The sequence below is a fragment of the Pagrus major genome, chromosome 10 (assembly GCF_040436345.1).
Source record: "Pagrus major chromosome 10, Pma_NU_1.0".
NCBI lineage: Eukaryota > Metazoa > Chordata > Actinopteri > Spariformes > Sparidae > Pagrus > Pagrus major.
The window spans coordinates 17402768-17425549 of NC_133224.1; the positions used below are offsets into that span (position 1 = coordinate 17402768).

General features: G+C 41.0%; 1 protein-coding gene across 1 annotated transcript in view; it reads right to left on the minus strand.

Annotated features, from left to right (window-relative positions):
• tbc1d14 (TBC1 domain family, member 14) overlaps positions 1-22760 on the minus strand; it is a 41516-nt gene extending 18756 nt beyond the window's left edge. The window contains exons 1-4 of the mRNA XM_073474917.1: positions 22689-22760; positions 22205-22362; positions 18537-19326; positions 9558-9681 (exon numbers count right to left, since the gene is read on the minus strand). Of these exons, the coding sequence (XP_073331018.1) occupies positions 9558-9681; positions 18537-19326; positions 22205-22253 (963 nt within the window). The 5' untranslated portion in view covers positions 22254-22362; positions 22689-22760. The remainder of the gene's footprint in view (positions 1-9557; positions 9682-18536; positions 19327-22204; positions 22363-22688) is intronic.
• Positions 22761-22782: the final 22 nt, after the last annotated feature.

The following is a 22782-nucleotide window of genomic DNA, read 5'->3' on the forward strand; positions in this document are numbered from 1 at the left end:
ACATCTCTTGAGGAGCAGTTGACACGGAGGACAAATGACAGAAGATGATGGTGGAAGAGAGGAGGATGAGTGGAGATGAGTGCTAATGGAAGACCATTCCTCCATCACCAGAGAATGGAGGTGATTCATGGGTAAGACTGCACTCAGCACTGGGATGAGAGTATAGCACTACACAGAGGGTGAGTCACCATTCGCATGTGTGTGTTCTCTCCACTGCTTTTCTTCTTCTCATCCGTCTGCATCTGCCTATCCTGCCTTCCCTCCCCTCTTTAACCGCACTGTGTAGAGGATAATCACCAGGCAGCAGGTTTGTTCATTATCACTGTGAGGCTGAGCTGAGTGGAAATGAACCTAAGATCTCTGAAGCCCTGGTAACAACAGAAACGCAGCACAGCTGTTTATTTACACATCCTTGCAAAATAGCAGTGCTACAAGCTTGGTGACGTGGTGACTACGTGTGATGCCAGTTTTTTAACGACTGTAGGCTAACCTCCAACAAGCACAGGCAGTCACAACAGCACTCTAGCTAACTTGTTAATGGTCAGTCAGTAAGCAATCATTTCCCAGTTTATTTAAGGGATGTGGTATTTGCACCATTGACTTCTGTTTCATGACTGTCTACAAGCCATGGCTCTTTGGTGGAGAACTTCATACTCCACTGGAGGAGAGTTAAACAACTGGATGGTGCCACACAGCTGATTGGACAGTCTACTCTTTTAGTTCCCTAAAAGCTCAAATTCAAACACTACAATCACAATAGGCTCACTACTAGTGAGGTCACTGCTTTGTAGGTTGATTATGGTCTATTACAACTTGGGTCTTATTTTTGTAGTTGTGGTAGAACTGCACTCAAACAGGTTGTAAACAGATCCCAGTTCAACCTGATTATCTAAACCACTTTGAACCAAATTACGTGTCCTATGAAGAACTGCTGGCAGACTACAGGCAGTTACGTGACTGGTTTAGGTATTTTGACCAGACAGAGACGCACCTGTTTGTTTAAAAACAACAAGGGTGGCCCCCTCAAGAGGTTAGCATATCTGCTCTACTTTATTCAGTATTGAACAGCTTTGTGCTCTAATATACAGGCAACATGCATGTACTGCTGCTTGGTTTACTGAAGACAGTGTGTACCCAAGGGAACAGCTGCAGGTCGATAAGAAAAGGTTAGCCAGAGCCTCGAACCCTGAGAATGGATTTATACCACAGAGAGAAGGAGGTAGAGGAAGAGGAGAGTGAAGTAGATTGGTGGAGGAGGGAAGGGGCAATCTGGCATCTGTTCAGCAGCAATGCAGGTGTTACCAACACGGTGAAACACAATAGAGGATGTGTGCGTATGGAAGGGATGGTGTGCGTGAATCTGATATGAGAACACGTGCATTGCAAATAGTACGAAGAAAAGGTGAGTGTAAAGTATTACAAATATGTGAGGGGGAGAAACTATGTGAAAGGATTACCCAAGTCATGAAAACACTAACAATGGACTGTACATTCCTTTTCCTCTCAATAACTAGTCCTACTGGTGAATCAGCACTTCGGCAGACAAAGACAGGAGCAGAGAGGGGAAACAGATTATACATTTTCACTTTACTGACACTGGCCTTCAACACCTGATGAAAGCTGATTGCAGGTTGTGCCACAGACATATTGTAGAAGCACTGACAGTACTTATCTAAATATTTTAAGAGGATTGTGTTTATATTGAACAGAAAGGTGCACCAGTAAATCTTTGTACCTGGCAATAGTGACCACATCCTTTCCATGTACCTGGGCCTGTCTGATAAGGCAGGATTGCTTACTGAGCTCACAGACTCTTGGAACAGCTCTTCTTACTTTGGGTTTGGTGTGGGGTTTTATTAATCTTTGTGAGAAAGGCCACTGGACTACAAATGTTCATACAGATCAGGAAGCTCCGTCAGCTCCTTGTTACCATAAACAAGTCTACAAGCGATCATTTAACAAAACTCAATGTACCTCTGTGACAGGCCTCCTGGCTCCTTATTGTTTCAAGTTGCTGAATGAATAGCTATCTGGCTACACAATCCAGAAACTCCAAATGAAAAAAATGTTCTCAGGTGGAATTTTACTCTTTCTGTGGCATGGGGTAGTAGCTTTTAGCTGCTGGAATAGAAACTGTATCCCATGATAACCCGCCGTCAGGGTAACCTGCTTTGTCACAAGCTCTCCAGTTTCCTGGTAGTGTTGTAAGAGCTCTCTGGCTGCATTGAATGGCATGTTGGCTGCTAATGGTCTTTATGATTCAAATCTATAGGCACACAAGGAAGCAGCACTCTGGAATTGTTTTCTTTTACTGACTTAAGTAGCATCATACCATGTGGATGTACAAAGTCTGAAACATTTATACTAAAGTACTTTGTGGGTAAATGAATGTGAGGATAAACACAACAGGGTGCAAGTTGCAAAGTGGGCTTGAAGGACACCAATGTTACAAAATGTTGCTACTGTGTTGCTATGGATTGGTACCTATGCATCACATCCTCAGGAAAACACTACTAGCTTTGTCAATAATGGAAGCTGTGAGATGAAAGGCCACAGCAGGGTGCTTTGCCTTGTTTCACTGCATGCCAAACTCACTGCTTTTAACCAGAAACCCCCTGAGGTAGCCCCAAACCATTTTCCAAAGTCCATAAAGCACAGAGCAATGTGTAAATGAATCAGATAGCCTCTGTGTGGTCAGCAGGTAGGTGTGTTTGTTTGGCATCTACTGCAGGACAGGAAACACTGATGTTACTCAAATTCCATCAATTCAATTGTTGTGGTTTTGTTTTTTTTTTAAACATAACTGCATAAAATGATCTCCCCCTCAAGATCTTGATCTTGACAAGAAATGCAAACGGAACATTTCCTATAAAAGGCATTTCCTAAAATAAAGGCATTTAACTTGTTTAAACACAGCCGTTTGCAGGATGCCTGGCGTTGAGGTCAAGTATCCATTTGTGGCTATGTAAAGTTAATAACTGTAATATGAAAATGGTGGGGTAAACATATTGCCTGACCGTACTACCAGGCTACAGAGCAGCTTATTTCCTCTGATAGTGAATGATGACCAGAAATGTCACCATGTTTCTGTCAAGTCCGTGTGTAGGTGCTGTGACTGTACTTTAGTCTCATTTCTGTCAGTATTTTGATTCTGATCATGTAACACAAACATCATGAACTGAAAGAAAGCATTTTGTTTCTGGATACCAACAACCTAGTAGCTCGTGGGGATGCAAAGTTTAATTTGGGAACAATTAACAACCAAAAAGTAAATTACTCACATTAACACATCCTTTGAGAAATAACCCCATTATCAACCTCATCCATTAATGAAGGCTGTGAAAATGCTTCAGGAAGACTTTTATCATATCTGGTTATTCGTAGTAACCATTTCAGATCTGATGCAAAATTGTTAAAGTAATTAAATTAATTTCAGACTATTTGTAGTATTTTTTGGGCAGCAGCAGCAAAAACATCAACAGTTCAGTTACAGTTTCCACAGAGGAGCCGATAGTGAGGCTGTAATGATCTGGCAGCTTTGTTGAGACAAAATGGAAAAATCTACATTATCAAGACAAACAGATGGAACTACGAGCACTGGCAACAAACCCTCAGATATATTCTGGCTTTTTTCCATCTATGCATGTTTAATTGGAAAAGTGGAAATAAACAGCCTCCCACCAATTCAATCTGTCCAATGAGCCCTGTGTCTCTTTGACTGCATCAGTGATCACAGCAGGAGGAAATCCCTTGACACGTTTCAAAACGTCAAAATGGAAGAGACGGCAATGCCACGCTCTGCACGTGCTTTTGTTGTACGATATAGGTCGAGTTACATGCAATTAAGGGTGGTCGTCAGTCAGTCAACACAAGCAGGAAACCAAACATTTTCATCTTTCAAGAGACATCCTGACTACCATCATCCTGTTTCAGAGCTGTGACAAGCTGAAAAAGGCTATCATGTGAAACCCTAGCCATCCTCTTCCTCTGCTCCTCTCTTTCACGCTCTGACTGCCAATGCCCTCTGATTCTGCTAGACAAGGAGAGAGACAGTGGGTCACCAAGCTCACCCACTTGTCCTCACACTGTAAATGCTCACTCACCATGAACGCTGCAGTTCCTTAAAGACAGCCAGTCCTCTGGTGGGGGTTTGTTTCCAAAACCCTAGCCTAGCGTCATTGCTGCTCCCGAGGGCTCACTCCTGGCAACAAGGGACGCAGGAGCGAGGAGACAAGGACGAGGTGAAAAAGGAGGGCAGAGGGACAGTCAAGCTGCCGACGGAGGGACACACCCCGCATTGGAAACGATGCAGCAGCAGCATGATACCCCTTTATCCACCCCCCACCCCCACCACTCTCTCTCTTTGAGCAGTGACGCTACACAATGAGCGGCTCTGCATCAGATCTACTGCTGCGTGTGTGTCAGCAAATCAGCACCGCCGTGTGTTGTTAGTCACCATCACTGCACTGAAAGGATCTCTGCGCTCTGCTCTGTCCTGGCAGCCGTTCTAATCAACCCCAGAGTAATGGATCAGGTTTCAGCTACTCAGCCTTTTGCTCTCTTAATCCAGTCGGGGCTCAACAAGCAGCTGTAGCTTAAGGGCCGATACAAGTGACACATGGCTTCCCTTGTTCCCTGCTCTCTCACTATACATCGGTGCAATTGTTATCTGACAACAAAGACCTGTAGGAAAGAAGCAAACAATACAAGTTCATGAGCCAACACTTCACATGTTTTTAACATTAGTAAATACTATTAATTAAAATGGATGTGTACTCTTGCCAACATGTGATTGTCTCAGTTGGATGTTAGAACGTTTCTTAATTACAAATAGGTTATGGAAGTAATAATAATGATAGCACACAGAATAGAGTTATTTTGAAGTTCTTCTTCGAACAAGGTAGCAGTTGCAAGCGCTTCTTTAATTTCATTTAATGTAACGTTAACGGACAAGCTAACAAACAAACACTGCAGCATTGTGAATAGCAAAACAAGGGGACGCACTAACAGGCATGCATGCTTTCAAATTCATTAATGCGGTTAACTTTATAATACAAAAAGGCTGCAGGTCATTTATCTTAATTTCCAGTTCTGTTTCATATTGTATTTCAGCAGACACCCGTGAATGGTTTGGCAAACAGTATGCTGAAGCAAAAGACTGAACATAGTGCCCCATTTTTTTATAATTAAATCAAGAATCGGTTTGGATCAAAAATCAATTCTGAATCTAAATTGGACATCCAAGAATCAGAATGGGATCAAATCAATCGAATCGTGAGACTGTCAAAGATTTACACCCCTATAGTAAAGTAAATGCTTTCAGGGTTTGCTGCTGATATGGCACTAAAGGCCCAGCTTTATGAGGGGGAGACAAGAATGTTGGGCAGGGTTACTGACCGTAAGAACAATGACATTCAGACTTTTATTCTACATTTACATCAGTTCCGATTCCATTGATCACTGATCATTATCATCATCAACATCTAGATATTTTGTTGACTTTTAGTGTCCCATGATGGTCTAAATGCTGCAGAAGCATCAAATCAAACTGTACGAATAAAAAACTTTATGGCACTAAACTGCACAAAACAGTAGCTATCAAAAGCTTCAGACTAATATATGCATTACACTCTGTATTGGCTTCCCTCATTTATTTAAGTCTAGAAGGGCTTTAAATTATTTAACATTAAAATTAAAACTCCTGCTGGGAATCCTGTCTGATTTTAATTCAGCCTCGCTCATACATCCCAGTAACTCGGACATGTCTTGGCTGCCACACAATGTGATTTAGAAGCTCAGCGTGTTACAGAATAATTATTTTCTTCAGCAGGCAGCAATTCACTGTGACCAGACACTGTACTTGGGCCTCCAGATATAATGGAGCACCAAGTCCCCAGAGGCACAGCAACTCAAAGTGGTGTCAATTTGGATTTAAAACTAAATTCATTGTGTTGCTCTCAAAGAGGAAAAGTTGCAGGTGGAAATGGCACACAGTGCGTCTCATAGCAGCTGAACAATAACCTAGGCAAATAAAGTTTTCCATTCACACAAGCACACACACAAACAGACTTTACTGACCCCGCCTTTGAACAGCAGCATCAGTGGCAAGACAAAAGCTTGAAAGCCTAGCCTTGTTAACTGATTCCTGGAGGCCAATATAAGGTTACAACCACAGATGAGATGGACTTAAGATATTTAGCACATGCGTGGGTGTGTGTGCATCCACACTAACAGACAGCATGTGAAACCAAGAGGTTTAATTTCTAACCAACAAAACAAGATAGTCAACATAACAAGCTATTTAAAGCCAGTGCGTGGCAAGGCTGACATGTAAATTGTGCGATCTGCACATTACCTAGCTTCGACAGCACAAAGAGCACAGAGAGGAACACATCCCTGGTGTCAGGCACAGGGTAAACAGTCGCACAATAACAGGTTTCTATAGGCTCTAATTACAAGCTGCCACCATGCTCTTTGGTCTATTTTACCAGTAGAGAGCTGTCTTGCCCCTTAATTGGGCCTCAGACATTTTCCTGTCTGCCCACTGACTGGCAGCGTGAAATTATAAGCGTGTTCAGTGGCCAGCTGTCTATCTGACAAAGGCCTCTCAAAGACCTTGACATTTTGAATTTCAGATTGCTGAGCAACACAAACAGTGAATCACATGCTCGTGGCATGTAACTGCCACACTACACTTATAGTCTGACACAGAAAAATAGAAATTGCATGTTAAATAGTTATTTTGTGTGTGAAAGTGTGAAATACCATTTTTGTGCTACCGCTGTTCATTTTAATTTCTGAATTACATTTTTCTGGTGCTTATGAAGCTCATTTAAAACAGTAATTTGAGAAACTACATGCCATCCTTTATTGAAAGTAGTCAAGCTATCACATTTGAAAATAGGGAGCTAACCAGTAGGCTACAAGCTACTCAGAAAAAAGCAAACTACATGGAAGCTATTTCACAACAAGAAATGTCTCTTGTAAAGTAATATTATAAGCAAATGCATTCATGTCTTTGTGGTGTAATTTATATGTAATTATTTGTTTCTTCAACAGAAATAGCATGTAGGAATATTGCATTTGGTAGCTCTACACTGCCTCTTAATGGACAAAATAGCGAGCCCTTGGAAAGGTAGCTCGAAGAGAGAGCTACAAGGTTTTAAAATTTGCTACATGAAAATAACTCCATGACTTTGAATATAACTACAAGAAAATAGCTACATTATTGTACAAAAAATAGTAGCCATGTCTAGTAGTCCATTGTCTGCCGAACGCTATTGGGAAACATAGTGTACCATCATCCCTCCATGTAGCTTTGCTAGTCACTATATGTAGCATCGCTGTGATAATGGTCACAATATCAGATTTTCAGTACACAATTATCTTAAAATAATTCTTTCAACAATGTTATCACGATATCTATAGAAAATTTACAAAATCAAAAACACTCCTGCACTGGCAAGCTATTTTTTTTCTGGTGCAGGTAGAGTGTCTGGCTCTCATCTGTCATCTTCTCCAATAGATTTTGGCCTGCGATTGTTGTGGCAGAGTTCTAGTAGACAACTAGCGAGTTACTAGTCACTGATATAAACACATTTTTTTGCAGTGATCCATCAAATGTGGTTTTCAAACACCCATGACAAAAATATGTGATGGAGGCAGGATATTTTACAGTTTAATAAATGTTATTGAAATTACATCAGTGAACTGAAACAGTAAACTTCACTCGAAATTGAATTATAAAATTACCCCAAGCATCAATGTCTGCACTGTGTTCTTTAGGCCAATATCAGCCAACAATATCAGCCAACCAACCGGGCTTTAGCTCTAGCATTAAAAATCATTTGTTGTGTACATATTTTCCCACATGTTACCAAAACCATGACTGAATTTCAAACATTGATTGGGTCAACACTCAGCCCTGTCCTTTCTATTATCTATTCTCCATCTATTCTCAGAACTACTGGTATAACCAGTGAGTGGCCGTTTGCTTTTCAGTGAGTGGAATTCTAAAGAAAGCAAATGGACCTAAATGTCAGTGATGGGGAGTGCTGGCGCTCAGGGCATTGTACTCCTGGTATTCAAGAACACAACTGAGATTGCACAGTCTGTTCTCAGCCATCATTTCTTATGTTATCTGTTCTGAGCAGGAGTCATAATGTTGCTGTACTTATTGGTCTTTACTTTCCCATGATACAGTGATAAGCTCTGCTAAAGGCATTATTGTATCAAAGCTGGTTGCTCATCCATTTGACCTTAAACAACAGCTGTTCTACACCACAAGCTGCTGCAGCTTTTTAACAGATCCAAAACCAATGTTCAAGTCAACTACACTTGAAATTAATACAACACAAATAATATTCATCTAAAATATATCTGGGGTATATCTGCGGCAAAATCAGTTGCTCAACAGTGGAGGTGTTGTTTAAAGGGTGGCTGGCCTACAGTGTGGGAGAAGTAAACATGTGAATTAAAAAAAAACTGACTTTCTTGAATTGTAATTAAGTAGAATTTTACAGTGCTTTTTATACATGAAGAAGCTAATGAAACTGAAAAACAGCCAACTTTGGATTCTCTTCAAATATCCAGATACACTTACAGTATTATGTTGTACCATTTACCATAATTAACTTAGAGTCCAAAAATACAGTCATTAACCACATTTAATTACTAATGTTTTCAATTCTTCATACACAGTCAGATGAGATCAGCTGCTTAGACCAGACAAAAACAAACAAACCTATTGTTGGTTCATGTGTAACATCTAATCTAGGATAGGTTGGTCAAACCAGCCTTCATGTTGGTTTCTAAGGCTAGGTGAGCCCAGGTGTGAATGGTTGTTCATCTGTCTGGGGAGGGAACTCAGTGCTGCATTGTAGGAGGGTGATAAGTTATGTCTTAGGCCCCCTCCTCTGTTAAGAGTTAACCCAACCCGCCTTCATGTGGGTTGGGTCAACGACCCACAAGTGGCCCCAACATCTCTGAAACTCAGAGAACACACCCACACAGGGTTTAAAGCCTGCAAATCCCCTACAGCTAGTTAGAACTGAAGAAGCCTCTTGGATGAGAGGTGAAACGTCTTCAAGAAACTGAAACAAGTGCAGTTGCCTACAGCACCTAGATTTACCATGACCTGGAAGACTGAGACCCTTCATCAACATAAATGAACAATAGCAAACATACCTCCATTTTGCTGTTGTATGGAAGAGCCGCCCCCCTCTCTCTCTTGGATCGCATGAGGGGCATCTCGCCAAACTGATCAAACTATAAACCAAGCAGTGCTGATAAACTATTAACCAAGATTCTGTTACTACACTGCCTCTTTCTTGCCTAAAATGTTTTCAGAGTCATACTGAATACCTGAAAACAAATTGAAAATAACGTTGGAATGAATACGACTGTATGAATCAAGTGAAAGGAAAAGTTGTGAGCTGATTATTTCCCTGATACAGAAACAGTATCCTGGTGTCCTGTGTGTAAGTAAATGTAGTCAATAAGGTGGGGTCTTCATTTATCATGAGACAATGCTGTGATCTCAAAAATTAAGATTCTACCTTTTGTATTCTCTTAGGGTCCTTAGCTGGGCCTTCCCGAGGCGGGACTTTCCCAAACAGCTTCCACCCTGGATCCCTCTGCTCCACTGGTCGACTGTCCTTCACCCTCCGGGCAAACAGGCTCCTGTGAGATGAATAGATGGATGGGGGTAAGATTGGAGGACATACCATCAGGCCATCATACCTCAGAGCAACAAGTGGAATACAAGCTATGACTGCAATCTTCAGTGGGTCACCGTTGTGGCACCATGAGCTGCGTTAAATATGTGTATCAGAGTTCAACACTGAGATAAGCTCACAAAGGGAATCTGTGCATTGAAGAACAAATGTATACAGGCCACCCACAGAACATTTTAATAACCTATGTGACATCATGTGAGCTGGTTACGGTCACAGGTCTAATACTGCGAGACATGTAACCCATTGAACACCAGCTTTAAAAAGACACCAGCCTGCTGCATGCAGCAATAATCAACCAAAATGACTGCTAAAAAGGTGAGAAAAGGGCCGTCTTCACTGTTTATATTGAAGAATATGATCTTTCCACTTCAACTCACCACTCGATTGTCTGCTCTGGACTCTAAAGATAAAAAAAATCACCTGAATGCAAAAAAAAAAAAATCACCTGGTGTTTGAAACCACATGCAAAGCTGCTGAAAAGAGCTCCCCTTAACATGTATCATTCAGCCAGCCATTCCTTTCATTCGTCCGACACTGTGGTGCTGTCGGAGAGCTGTTAGCAGGGGCTTTCATTGAGAGCATGAATAGAGCCTAGCTGTGAAAAGACATGAATAAACTAGTCCAATAAAAAGCCTCTTCTGACCAGGCCATGTGACATAACAGGCATAATAAAGGGCTTAAACCAATGAGTCCATATGCTGCCGGCTGAATCTCATCAGGGCAACTGAACTTGGCAACTGCCTTATTGATTTTGACTTACTCAAATATTTTGATTTTGACAAATATTTGCTTTATTTAACGCTCGACAGGCTGTGTTGACCCCACTTGGCTGCAGCGGGCCCTGGAGAGGTGGAAAGGAGGTCTGACTACACAAGTTGGATCAATCTGACCTTTTTACCCGCCGACTGCTACACAGCCTGTCCTGACCTCTCTCTGTAGCCCCCAGGGTAGTATTGACAGGAAACGTGCTGCAAAACACTGAGCAGACACAGCTACAGGCTTGAGGCTTCGTTCACTGGTAGTTGAGTGCATCTGCTGCAGGCTCCTGTGTTTGTTTTGGAGACGGCTGTTTCCATTAAGGCATGTGGCCTTCTGTTGTGCTCACTAATAACTTGTCCTAGCCTAATTTCCTATCATCCATCCATCCAGAAGTACACACAGGATACATTTTGCTTCTTGCTATGAGTTTGAAGTCGAGACTAAAGTGACCAGATTTTGACAAAATATGGGAAAAGAACAACCTCACTGGTAAGCTTTGAATTGCGTGTTAAGGAAGTTGCCATACCTACTATGGCATTTTAACTACGGATTGATTTACAATTCTGTAAATAATGAAACACATTTTTATTTTCGCTATTGATGTTGCACCAAATAACACATATAGCAGTTGTGCTTCCCTGCCAATGATTGGTGTTTTCTGGTCAGAGCTCCACATTGCAGCTACCGATCAAACCATCCTGCTCAATACGGAACTATCTGCCCCAATCCCAACAGCACCAGGCTGTGGATTCCTTTTGTCAAATGGATCACAGTGAAAATACAGGCCACCTGATGCGTTTGGGCCCAGAAAGATTTCAGCCATTTGCAATCACAACAGAAAAAATGGCTATAAAACTATGAAGAAAAAAATTGCAACAAAGATCTCCAGCTGAAGTAAAACCAGGGTTACCTTGCGAGGCAGCTTTAAACACAAGATCAGGTGATTATGTAAATCCACTTGCCAGGCTTCAAGCTATGTGCTTGTGGCCAAACCACAGTAAACCGAAACAATCAACATCCAATGAGGAACTACTGGCAGCTACAGGCATGGTTAAGATGTGACAACCAGTGAGAAAAACAACTGTAACAACAATGCCTCCTCAAGAGGTTCGACAGCGAACTGCTAAAGTTATATCAGAACTGGGGAGCAGAAGAGCAAGAACATCAATAAAAAGGCTTTTCTCGATGGAAAATATGTTTTTCACTCTCCTCTCATACTTCTCTTGGCTGGCTTTGCTAAGAGTTTTAATTAACCAGCTTGCTCCACTGGTGGTAGGACTCTCCTACTGTTGATCTGATTGGCTGAAGTTAGCCTGTGATAGATGATGATAAAGAAATGGCTCGTCCAATCCCCAATCCAATTAGAATATGCACACAAAAGTTTTTTTTTTTTTTTTTTTTTTTTTTTTTTTTTATGTTCCTGCCCTTTTCCAAACACTGGTGCCATTTGAAAATGGTTCAATGCAACAGACCATATGGTGCCCAGGAAATCATTGTTGTAAAAAGAATGAAACACAATGGAAAGATTCCACTGGCAAATTCTAAAAGTGTACATCTTGTTAAGAGAAATGTGCTGAATGTTGTAAACATCAGGTTTGCAGCAATGGAAAACCGAAGAAACAAACAACTTATACAGCTAACTTGCTAGCATGAATAAGACACTACTCGCATTAACAGCCAGCCAAATGCGTTACAGCCATAAAGCCATCAATAAAAGATGGTTTTGATAGAAATCATTATAAGAGTATAAAATAATCAAGCTGTATGTATGCAAGTTATTGACCAATCAAGGTGATTATGTAATAGCTGACATAAGACAAACACAGTCCATAACAGCATAACTGGTCAAAGTCAAACATTCTGAACAGCTGTTCACAGCCTGCAGCGATAAATTATGAAACACACTACAGATAAACATTAACCACAACTCATTACCATATGTGTATCAGTTGATCTGTACAGTTCTTGCCTCATGACATGTCAGTTTCCCATGGCAACAAAAAACAAAATGACAACAACTTGGTCCTTTCTGTCCCCTAACTCTTTCATAAAAAGCTAATAACAAGTCATACTTAGTCCAGACCAAATCTGCATTTGGTTTTCTTGAAAGGTATACATGTTCAGAGCTAATGAACATGGGGCTGCGTGAGGCACCTTTGGCATCATTTTTCTTTCCAGTCCGCCTGTCTCATAGTGGCACGTTTCACCTCAGTCCTGCATATTTTCCACTCAGCTAACTGATACTGCAGTACACACAATACAAACAGAGAAGGGCATTTCCTCATTCTGTGGCTCAAGGGTTTATTGAAAAAGTTCAGTGACAACACACATTTAAGTTATGTTCTGAAGGATTGTGACCACAGTGCAACAGCAGTGACACTGTTCTACCAGTCACATTGAGGCTTATCATATTCAGCTATTTTCAGAACTGCACAGGGTAAACACTGAGCAGAAAACAAGCAACCGGCACTTTTGTAATAACTTTTTTTTTGCAAGACAGATAAGGCATCCGGCAATTTTAAAGCAACATTTACAGTCTCGTGTAGAGCTGCGGGAATAGCTACTGTGATAAAAACAACCCAATTCCACCCGAAGGACATATGAAAGGAAACATCAGATTTGAGTTCACAAAGAAGCAATTGAACAGTGAAAAAAATGAAATCTTATCTACAGAGAGGATAATAGAAAGAAGAGTTCGACCAATAACAACCTATGCACAAAACTAAACACTTATCACGATCTTCTTCAGCATTTAGACACATTTATGACCCATGCTCTTGTTATCATACGTTTTAACATGACTGAAGCTTGTTACTAATACATGTGATGATGACTGGGCAAACTCCATCTGCTGAATAAGAGCATAACAGGTAGTTAAAAGTAGGGTTGAGTACCACTCGCATCTGAACCAATACCAGTACCATACCTGGAATTTGGCACTGGCACCCAACAGTGTCTTTATTCAGTACTTTTACGCTCTCTGTAATAAAATATATGTCATTTCAGTTATATAAACCAAGTCACAAAATACAACAAGCATTGCTTCAGAACAGAAAGTCATTCAAAAACGTGGAAACCATCGGAGAAACTGTTTTTACTCTGCAAACTTTACTCAACCTGGATACTTGGACTAAAATGTAGAAACTGATGGTATATTAGAACAGAATAACAAATATAAATGACTGTCAAAAGAAGCGATAATCACAAACAGCAGAGGACATCACTGTTGCACCATCTATTCTGCCTGATCCAAAGACGAAGAAGAAAGACCAGCATTTCTGTTTTAAATGTAACCTAGTTGAAAGCTCTGGAAAAAGTTGGAACTTTGTGTGAAGACTTTCTTTTTTTGTAAAACTACTATTTCCAAGGTCAATGACAAACTTTCAAACTCGACCAGTGAACATCTAACATAAACTGATTCATTTTTAACTCATCTGGTAAAAACTAATTCCAAAAACATAAGCTAGGAAGAGCTAAGCTGAGGTGGAAAAAATAACTGTAACCAGGCTTTGAACTACGGTGAATGTTGAACTTGAGTAACCTTGTGAACCACCATAAAACAATGCTCTATAGATCGAGGTGCAGAGGCCAACTGGTACAATCTTTACAAAGCAAAGCCTGAATTATCTCTAAAGTCTGCACCCTCAACACTTTACAGATCAGACTTTTCTGTACAGTTCATCAGAACATCATGTTTTCATGTGTACCTTTCGTGTCACCAAACAAATGTCCACAAAGAGGGAAGATGATTTGCCCTCAGTCCCGGCTAAATGTGCCTCAACGTGACAGCTGAATGGCTGCAGCTATGGTCGAGTGATCAAGTGGAACAGCTAGAAAATCCAAGAGCGGTGCTTGTTTGTATGTTGAATTCAAGCTGAGGTTTTGCACTGCATTGGTTTGTGGTCAAGCCTCCAAAGCATATTAGGATTTCACACCACTTGTGTTCAGTCCTGTGTGTGAAAATAAGGTTATAAGGTGTCCTGGTAGTTTGTATGCTTCAACTAACAATGAAGGCACCTGTCATGGAAATACCAAACAAGCTGGTACAAGAAGAGGGAGAGCAAAGTACTGAGTATTCTTTTTTCCCATGACATAAGCAGCAGTTAGCACAACGTAGAAATGCTGCAAGCTTTGTTTTTTAACTGTCAAACAGAACAAACTAAATCCAGAGACCAGTGTGCATTAAGTTCAACAAACTGTCTAGCACAAAAGACAAGCTATTTAACTTCTGATCAAATCTGTTGCTCACTTACAGACAAAACAGACAGGAGGATATACATGTCAACCATAAATCTTCTTCAGCTGTTTTGTGTTATCCTACCTGTCAATGTACAGAAGTGATGGGGCTGCCATCCTGCTCTGCCACCACAAAATCTTCCTCCCCAAAGAACACAGAAACAGGCACCTAGATGTTGTGCTTTCAAAGCAGTAAAGAGTAAATAAAGGAGAGCCTAAAGAATCCAAGGCTCGCCTTCAGTCAAGGTTCAATCCAATAACTTCCATAGTTGTAGTTACAGAGAGTAATCAGTCTCCAACACAGGCGCCACGTTCAGGCAGACTGAGATTGTGGAGGGAGAGGCAATGAGAGGCCTGACTTAACAAATGGGAGGGGAGGAATGGGAGGAATGGGTGTAAGGAGAAGGAGTTTAAAAGGCACTGAGGGAATGAGTAACTTCTCCATGTGAAGGAGGAGGGATAACAGAGTGGTAAAGGAAGGGGGGGTCAAGGGAGACACTGCCATTTAACACATGATGTGTCACACTACAGTCTTACTTAAGTCCATCACTGTAAAAGAAAGGTTCAGTGTACAAGGATGATACATTTGAGGACAATTAATTAAAGTAGAGGGTATGAATCAGTGTCCGTTTTTCACGTGACCTACCTTCAGAATGTGAGTGGTTAATGTGTGACAGACAGGACAGTGGTCTATGAATGCTTACTGTAAATGTATCTTTCCTGACACATCTGACAAGTCTGAAGAGTCTTTCCATTAGTAAAAATAAGAATGGACAATGATTTTCAAATTTAACCAGTGTTGGGCAAGTTACTTGAAAACTTTGATCAAACACTCATTGAAAATGTAACTACATTACTTTATGAATTACTCAGTGACAAAAGTTATTTGTTGTATATTACTTGTTACTTTACTTTCGTTACTCATCCCAAGCTCCACACCCGCATGACAAAGAAAACGAAACAAGCAGGCAACCCTACAGTCTGGAGCTACTTAATACCCATCAACAGCTAGCTTAGACTTGGTAACTGCACACAGCTCCCCAGAAGTCCATCAGCGCGGGTCATACAACCTCCAAGTTCAAACAAAATCAGGTGTCTTCTGAATGTAGGCGCACCGCATCAAAACCAAAGTATTGGACAAAGTCGAACTTAAGTGCTGAAAAAGAAATCAGTGTGTCAGTGTCTCTGGGCACCATGAATAAGTCTGCCAAATCCCATGGAAATCCATCCCATAGTTCATTCAGTCTGGACCAAAGTGGTGAAAAAACCAAATTACTGACAGACGCTGTCATCCATAGAGCCAAAGCACTCATGTGGCCATCTACACCAGTTCATCTCTACTAGAAATGTAATTTAAGTGCGTGTAATTTAATGTTACATGCGTATTTGTGTATTATATTTATTTATGCAAATAATATGTCATTATCCTGCACTGTTTTTGGGGGTTTTTTTACAATATATTATGCTGTAATAATAGGGTTTAATTAAAACTTTTACAGCACTCTGTAGGTCTTACAACCTTGAAGAAAACCTTGAATCCTGCCCAATCACACACACACACATAATAGCCATCATAAATCAACACAGCACGTGTCAGGTTACAGCTGTGAAAAGAATTGTCTTCCAGCAGCCTAGCCACCAAAAAAAAAGTTTGACTAGGTGCTGTAAAATCCCCTTCCCTGTTCAGTCACAGAAAACTCTGTTCCTTGATTTTATTGTTTGAGTACTTGAAATTTGATCAAGGCCAACTAGTGTGAAACCAACTTCAGAACTACTTCAACCTAACTTCACTGACTTTTCAATACAATTTTAATGTACTCATAGTAAACTCATCATTGGTCATTACCATTAGTCATCAACACAGCCAGGGGTTAAGCACATAACGACTGAATGTAAATGAATACTATAAGAGGAGTCTTTCTGGGTAATTAGAAACTGCTAATGAACTGGCAACTCATTCGTCAGTTTGGCTTTGTTTGATCACCAGTATGTGGACTTATGACCTAGTACCTTGCTGCTCTGCTCTTATGCTTCGTTGGGCTTAATGTTTCCTTTGAATGTCTCAAGGTATTCAATTTTATTTCTCACTTCCCCCTCCTCCAATCTACAAGAACCTGTTTAAGAGGAGGAAACACCACACCCCAGTCACAGACAAAAATACAGATTTGGGAAGTAACACTTTACTTGCAACAGTTTCACAGTATCCTCTTTACAAACAACTTCAAGTGTGGGCCCCTAGAATGGGCCAATCAGTAACTTCTAGGGTATCTGTGTGGTTTTCTTGAAGGAAATGTATCAGCTAAGATTGTGATGCTATGCTCTGGAGTACTGGGACATAATGGGTGACCCCTGAAGTCAAAGGGACCCAGTATCACCAAACTGACATCAAAGAACTAGCAGTGACAAAGGTCAACTGTTGCCTCGCCTCAGCCAAAAACTGCTCTTGTACAGACCAAAGACTACAGTTAACTAGCTCATGTGTCCTGCACATGAGAGAAAATAACTTTCTATACCACAAGGCGGCAGTAGTCTGTATTGGTCATTGAAAAGTGAAACTGGAAACTCAGGACTGTGGATATACAAACCGTTGTGATATTAAACAGCATTTGCCTACCATTTTCACCACTTTCACTAATCTGGCCACTTTTGCATTGATTGGCTTAGCTGAACAGGCAATCAGAGTGATTTCTCTCACCAACAGGCTCCGCCACCATCATCTGTTCAGTTGATGGAAAACTTGAACAGCAAGACACACTGTAAACACTAGGGCCACAGGAAACCACTGACAGCCTTGACATTTGCCCATCCCTGATCTGATCTGTCAGGGTCCTAAAAGGACAAACTGCTTTTCTTACGTAAATCATCTTGGTTCTATCAATCAGGTTTTACTGGTGTGCTTCTGTGTTGTTCTCTGTTATTAATCGATTCGTTCTGTCCTTGCTTTGAGAAAAGCTCTAGTGAGAGCCAGCTCATTGAAGTAACACGGCAGCAAGAATAAGAATTTACTTAAATGAAACTGAATTACTAATGACGTGGCATGTTAAGCAGAAGCGAGGGTCACATTCAGGGTGAGCTGTAATACACAAGAGTGGTGGGAGGGGTGAGAGGGACGTCTCGGCTAAGCAAGTTTTGAAAGCTACTTTGAGCAATGCCTACTTCTGTAAGACCTCCAACAAAGAGTCTTTGACGAGAGGAAGGACAGAATAGATAAATATCGCACTGATCTACAATGCTCCTATTTTATTTTACACTCATAGCAACATAAGGTTTGAAACATAACATAAAAAGTGTAATATTTTTTTGCTTTAAACTGTTTACTCATCTTGCTCGACAGTAAAGTTGAGACATTTGATGTTTACAGGGAGAAGAACAATCACATTTCAATATTAGTGGTAACACTGTGTTGAAATTTGAAATGTTGAACTTTAACGCTTCATTGAAAAGGACTACATAAACATTTAATAAATGGTTCATAACACACTGTGAGGTAGTTGTAAGCAGATATACGGACATTTGCATGATTAGAGCACAAGTTTTTTGACAAATACATTAATAAGTTGCATACAACTACATTTTAGTGTGTCTAAATTTTGTTGATAACTTTTGCATCTTGCAAACATTTGTGTCTATGACTCAATGGAAAGGCCATATCTAGGATAACTTTTGGTTATAAAAAAGAAATAAAATAAGATGACTTCCCCTGCATTTCTAATTCAATTCAGGTCAAACCACCATCTAAATGCCTCTTCTAAATATGAGTTATCCTTTAAAAAGACTTATATTGTGAACCACATCTGAACTTACTTGTTGAATAAGCTTGCTAGAGGTCCCAGTTTCTTCTGCCTGCCATCCTCTTGATGTTGCGTGACTCCTGACCCCGGATGAAGTCTTACAGGACTCCATAAATCTCTGGGGTCTCCCGGTGTCGATGACAGCGTCACGTCTGAGAAGTGAGCGTTGCCGCTGTCATCCGTCTCTAAAGTAACAATGGCACTGGAGTCTGAGGTGACAGTGAAATCCAAAATGTCTTCATTGGAGACCGATAGCTCGGTGCTCATGCTGGATACGCTGCACACAGAGATATCATCGCTGCGGTTTAAGGCTCCACCCCCGACGCTCATCCCCGTTGTGGCGGATAATCTGAGGGTGGGGCTGAAGAGGCGGTTGGAGTCATACCCGCTGCGGGGGAAAGTGGAGGATTTACGGATGGCGTTGCCATCAGAGGGATCATCATCTAAGGGTAAAGTTGCAGGAGAGTCGTGACTGGAGTCCAGGATGAGGCCTCCATTACCCGTGCCTTGGTGGTTGTGGAGGATGGGCTCTGGAGGGTTGATCTCCAGAGTTGGGATACCAGAGTCCTGGGAAGACAAGCTATGGCAGTCCTGGTTCATGTCTGAGTAGCTTTTCTGAGGGCTGCTGTAGTAGATGGGAGTAGAGGAGCAGGATGGCTTGTAACTGGGCAGGACAAGCTCACTGTTCAGGGTCATGCTGTGTTGACGGTGGTGATGGTGGTGGTTAATATGATCTTGGAGGTCAGTAGTAGTCGGGTCTTTCACTGCACAGCCGTTCTCCACCATGGTTCCACCAGACACACCTTCAAATGAATAGCAGATGAGATTAATATTGACCAGTATTTAATTAACTAAAAGAAGTAAAAGTACAAATTAAGACATTTACAAGTAAACAATATTTGCTGGTGCTTATGTGTGACCTGAGCTCAAAGGGAGAGAAACATTTTCACCCACAAAGGCCCCTAAACTGTAGACTGACCTGCTACAAGGAGATCAACTTAGCCGTCTCTAGCCTTTTCTTTTAGAAAAATAATTATTGATGGTAGCTTTTTTTGATTTATAGCGTTCTGTCATCAGCTTTTTTTTTACTTTTTGCTTGGCTTGTATTAAAAAAAAAAAAAAAAAGGTACCATGTGGCCTCAATTATGTATCCTGGTGAGAAATACTGAATGTTATAACATTTTACAACTCAACAGGGTCACTCCAATTCTCGATCTATCTAATGCATGTATTTTGCGGTATCTTATTGTGATTTTATGTCTCTGTATTTATCTTCCAGTACAATAGTTCTTTATTTTAGCTTGTGTCATTGTTACTGAGAAGTCAATGTATGCTATATACTGTACAATATGAATATACTAAAGTGTTGTCACAACACTGGAATTTCTAACTTTGATACAATACCTTAAAAAATATCAACATGAAGAAATGGAGCTAGTACTGGTGTACAGATGCTATAAAAAATTGTTTCGAATATTTACAGAATCGAGGTGAATATCTTTGGGTTATGGACTGTGGGTGACTGTTGGGGAAAAGAAACATTAATTCGAAGACATCACCTTGGACTCTGGGGAACTGTGATAAAGGCTAATTACCAACGAGGCAAAGTGGGACCATCTGGCAATTAGTTTGTGGTCGTTTGAGTAATTGCTGATTTGTTTGGTAATGCTGTGCACACCAAGGAATCACAATATAAGGTGCACCTGCATTACTACGTAATATTAAGGGCTCCTCTGAGCTACATTTTAAATCACCTTGTGCATACATGGCACATATTCCTAAACAAAAGTGCTCAATCATGTCTCCACAAACACATTGCAATTACTGAGTAATACATACACAATGCAGCAAAAAGGGTCAAAAGGTGGTCTGTAGCAGGAGCCCAGAGCTCATTTTTGCCCCAGGGCCACCTTAGCGCTTAGTTTCAGCCATGATTTTTCACAATTGTCCGTTTTGTAGTATGTGTGTGTAGTATGTGATCTTGTTTTATGAAAATGGCAGCTCTTCTTAATACAATATTACTAAAGGTGGCTTCTAATTAACCAGGGCATGAGATAAGATGGGTGTGGAAGCTTTGTGAAGTGAAAACTAATCCCACAGTAACCAGGTTGTAACTGGAGTCTGTACTGTAATGTGAACAGGGCCCCAGCAGGGCTACATCATGATTTAACACCAGCAGGGAAGCTAAGCTAAAGCAAGTGTGTCTGAGCTCTAAGGCTGCATTAATAGAGCTCATGACTCTCATGCACAGAGACATTCACACACTGGTTGTTACAGTTTCATGAATCTTTGCTGCTTCAGATACATTTAGCAACTCACAATACATTGCTGCACCACAATGTTCTATGTGGAGGTGGTTTTGTTTTTCTTTGCTTGCTGACAGTAAGGGCTTTGAACACACACATTTGTATTTTTATAAAAGATATGTCAAATAAGGTAAAATAAATAAGCAGTTAAAATAAGAAGGCAAAATCAATACACTTCTGAGGTGAACTCTGAACACAGAGCCTAATGCCCACAAAGCCAGATTCTTAGCCAAGCTCTAAACCCTGACCTGCAGGTTGTCATGTGAGCCTGGTAGACTTTGTCCCAAAACACTGCAACAGGTTGTTCCTGTGCCACTGCGAAATAATCTACAACCAGAGGTCACCAATAAATGTCAAAAAAGAAAGCAAGTTTCATTTAAGTCAGAAACACCTTGTCTGATATGCATTATATGCAAACAAAAATGCAATGTCACTCATCAGGTTTTGACAACCAAGCATGAAAACACATTAGCAGTTAAGCCACACCAGCATAAACATCCATGCTTTTGTTTTTATTGTCATGATAAATGCCAAGGTTGCTGTGAATACCTAATTAACTGTGCCACCCATTTTAGTACACACACAGTTTGTTCTGTGAGTCATGATACTGTTATGAAGAGGCAGGCACCATGAGGAAATGCAACAGCACTTTCATCTTTGGTAGGAGAACATCACAGATTGTGCAATTTGGGTTAAAACGCAATACACTCCCTCAGCTAAACATCGGAATGGATGGTGTAACGCACGTAATACAGGGCAGGTCCCTGGATTTTCGGCTTAAATAAATCTGCGAGCCTCTTTTCAGTTCAGCCGCATTTCTTTTTAACAAATCAAACGTTTAATTTCAAGACATTTTCATTTCTAGCAACTGTTTTACAAGTACATCTGGCGGGATGGTGGTGAACAATGAACCAGTCCCAGCAGAGAAAAGTTAAAATTTTAATTGTGCCAAATTGAAGACTGGGTTCAACAATTCACAAAACATTGAGTCATGGTTTGTTAACTCTTGGGTTAAATGTACCATCTCAGCAAGTGCCACATGTATGTCGAATAAGGACAGTGGTTTGGCAGACTTGAAGGTGAAGGTGTACTTTTTGGTTAAAATTTAAAGTTTAATTTAATCTATAGTATATTAAATGTATGCCGAATTGAAGACTGGCTTTAAATGATTCACAAAATGCTCCGTATCATGTTTTAATGGCTGTTTAAATGCACAATATCCGAGGCTGAATTTGACTTATAACATTTTTGAAGGCAGTTTGGCGTGACCCTTTGATGTTCGAGGGGAGAACAGCACATACAGAGTTTAAGTGGTACGTGTGTCAAACATGATATATACATAGGAGCCCTGTGACAGCACATCCTAGTCACCTACCGCCACGGCTGTCCCTCCGGTCCTGGGTAGCGAGGGTCGTGTTCGCCATGCTGCCGATTGATGCTACAGGTGGGTGGCAGGTAGCCGCCGGCCGGGGCGGTCCATGATGATGCTGTGACTACTGCTGTACCACCATCACTTCTGTCTCCTCAACGCAGCTTAGTGTACAGAAATAGCACCAGTATAAGGTCAATTATCGGGACAAACACGTGAATTCACCTCGACATGAAAACTAAAGGGCCCTGGTAAACATAAACACCACGTCGAACCGGACTTGCTTGCCAGGAGTGCACTTGCTGCGGACGCCAACTCACTGATTTTACCAGCGCTTCCTCAAGTACAACCAAATAAAAGTTTTAAAAGCGACAGACATTTTTCGCTCTCACAGCATCACAGCTGGAGAGGAAACACTTCTCCGGTGTTTAGCTAATTACAAGAGCAAGGAAATTTCACAAGTTTATCCGGTATCGTTAACATTTCGTACCTGTCTCGACGCTTCCGCCGCCATTTTAAAACAAACTTGTACTGTGAGTGAGTGCGGCGCAATCGAGTCAAGAATGTTCAGCGTCGATGGATTC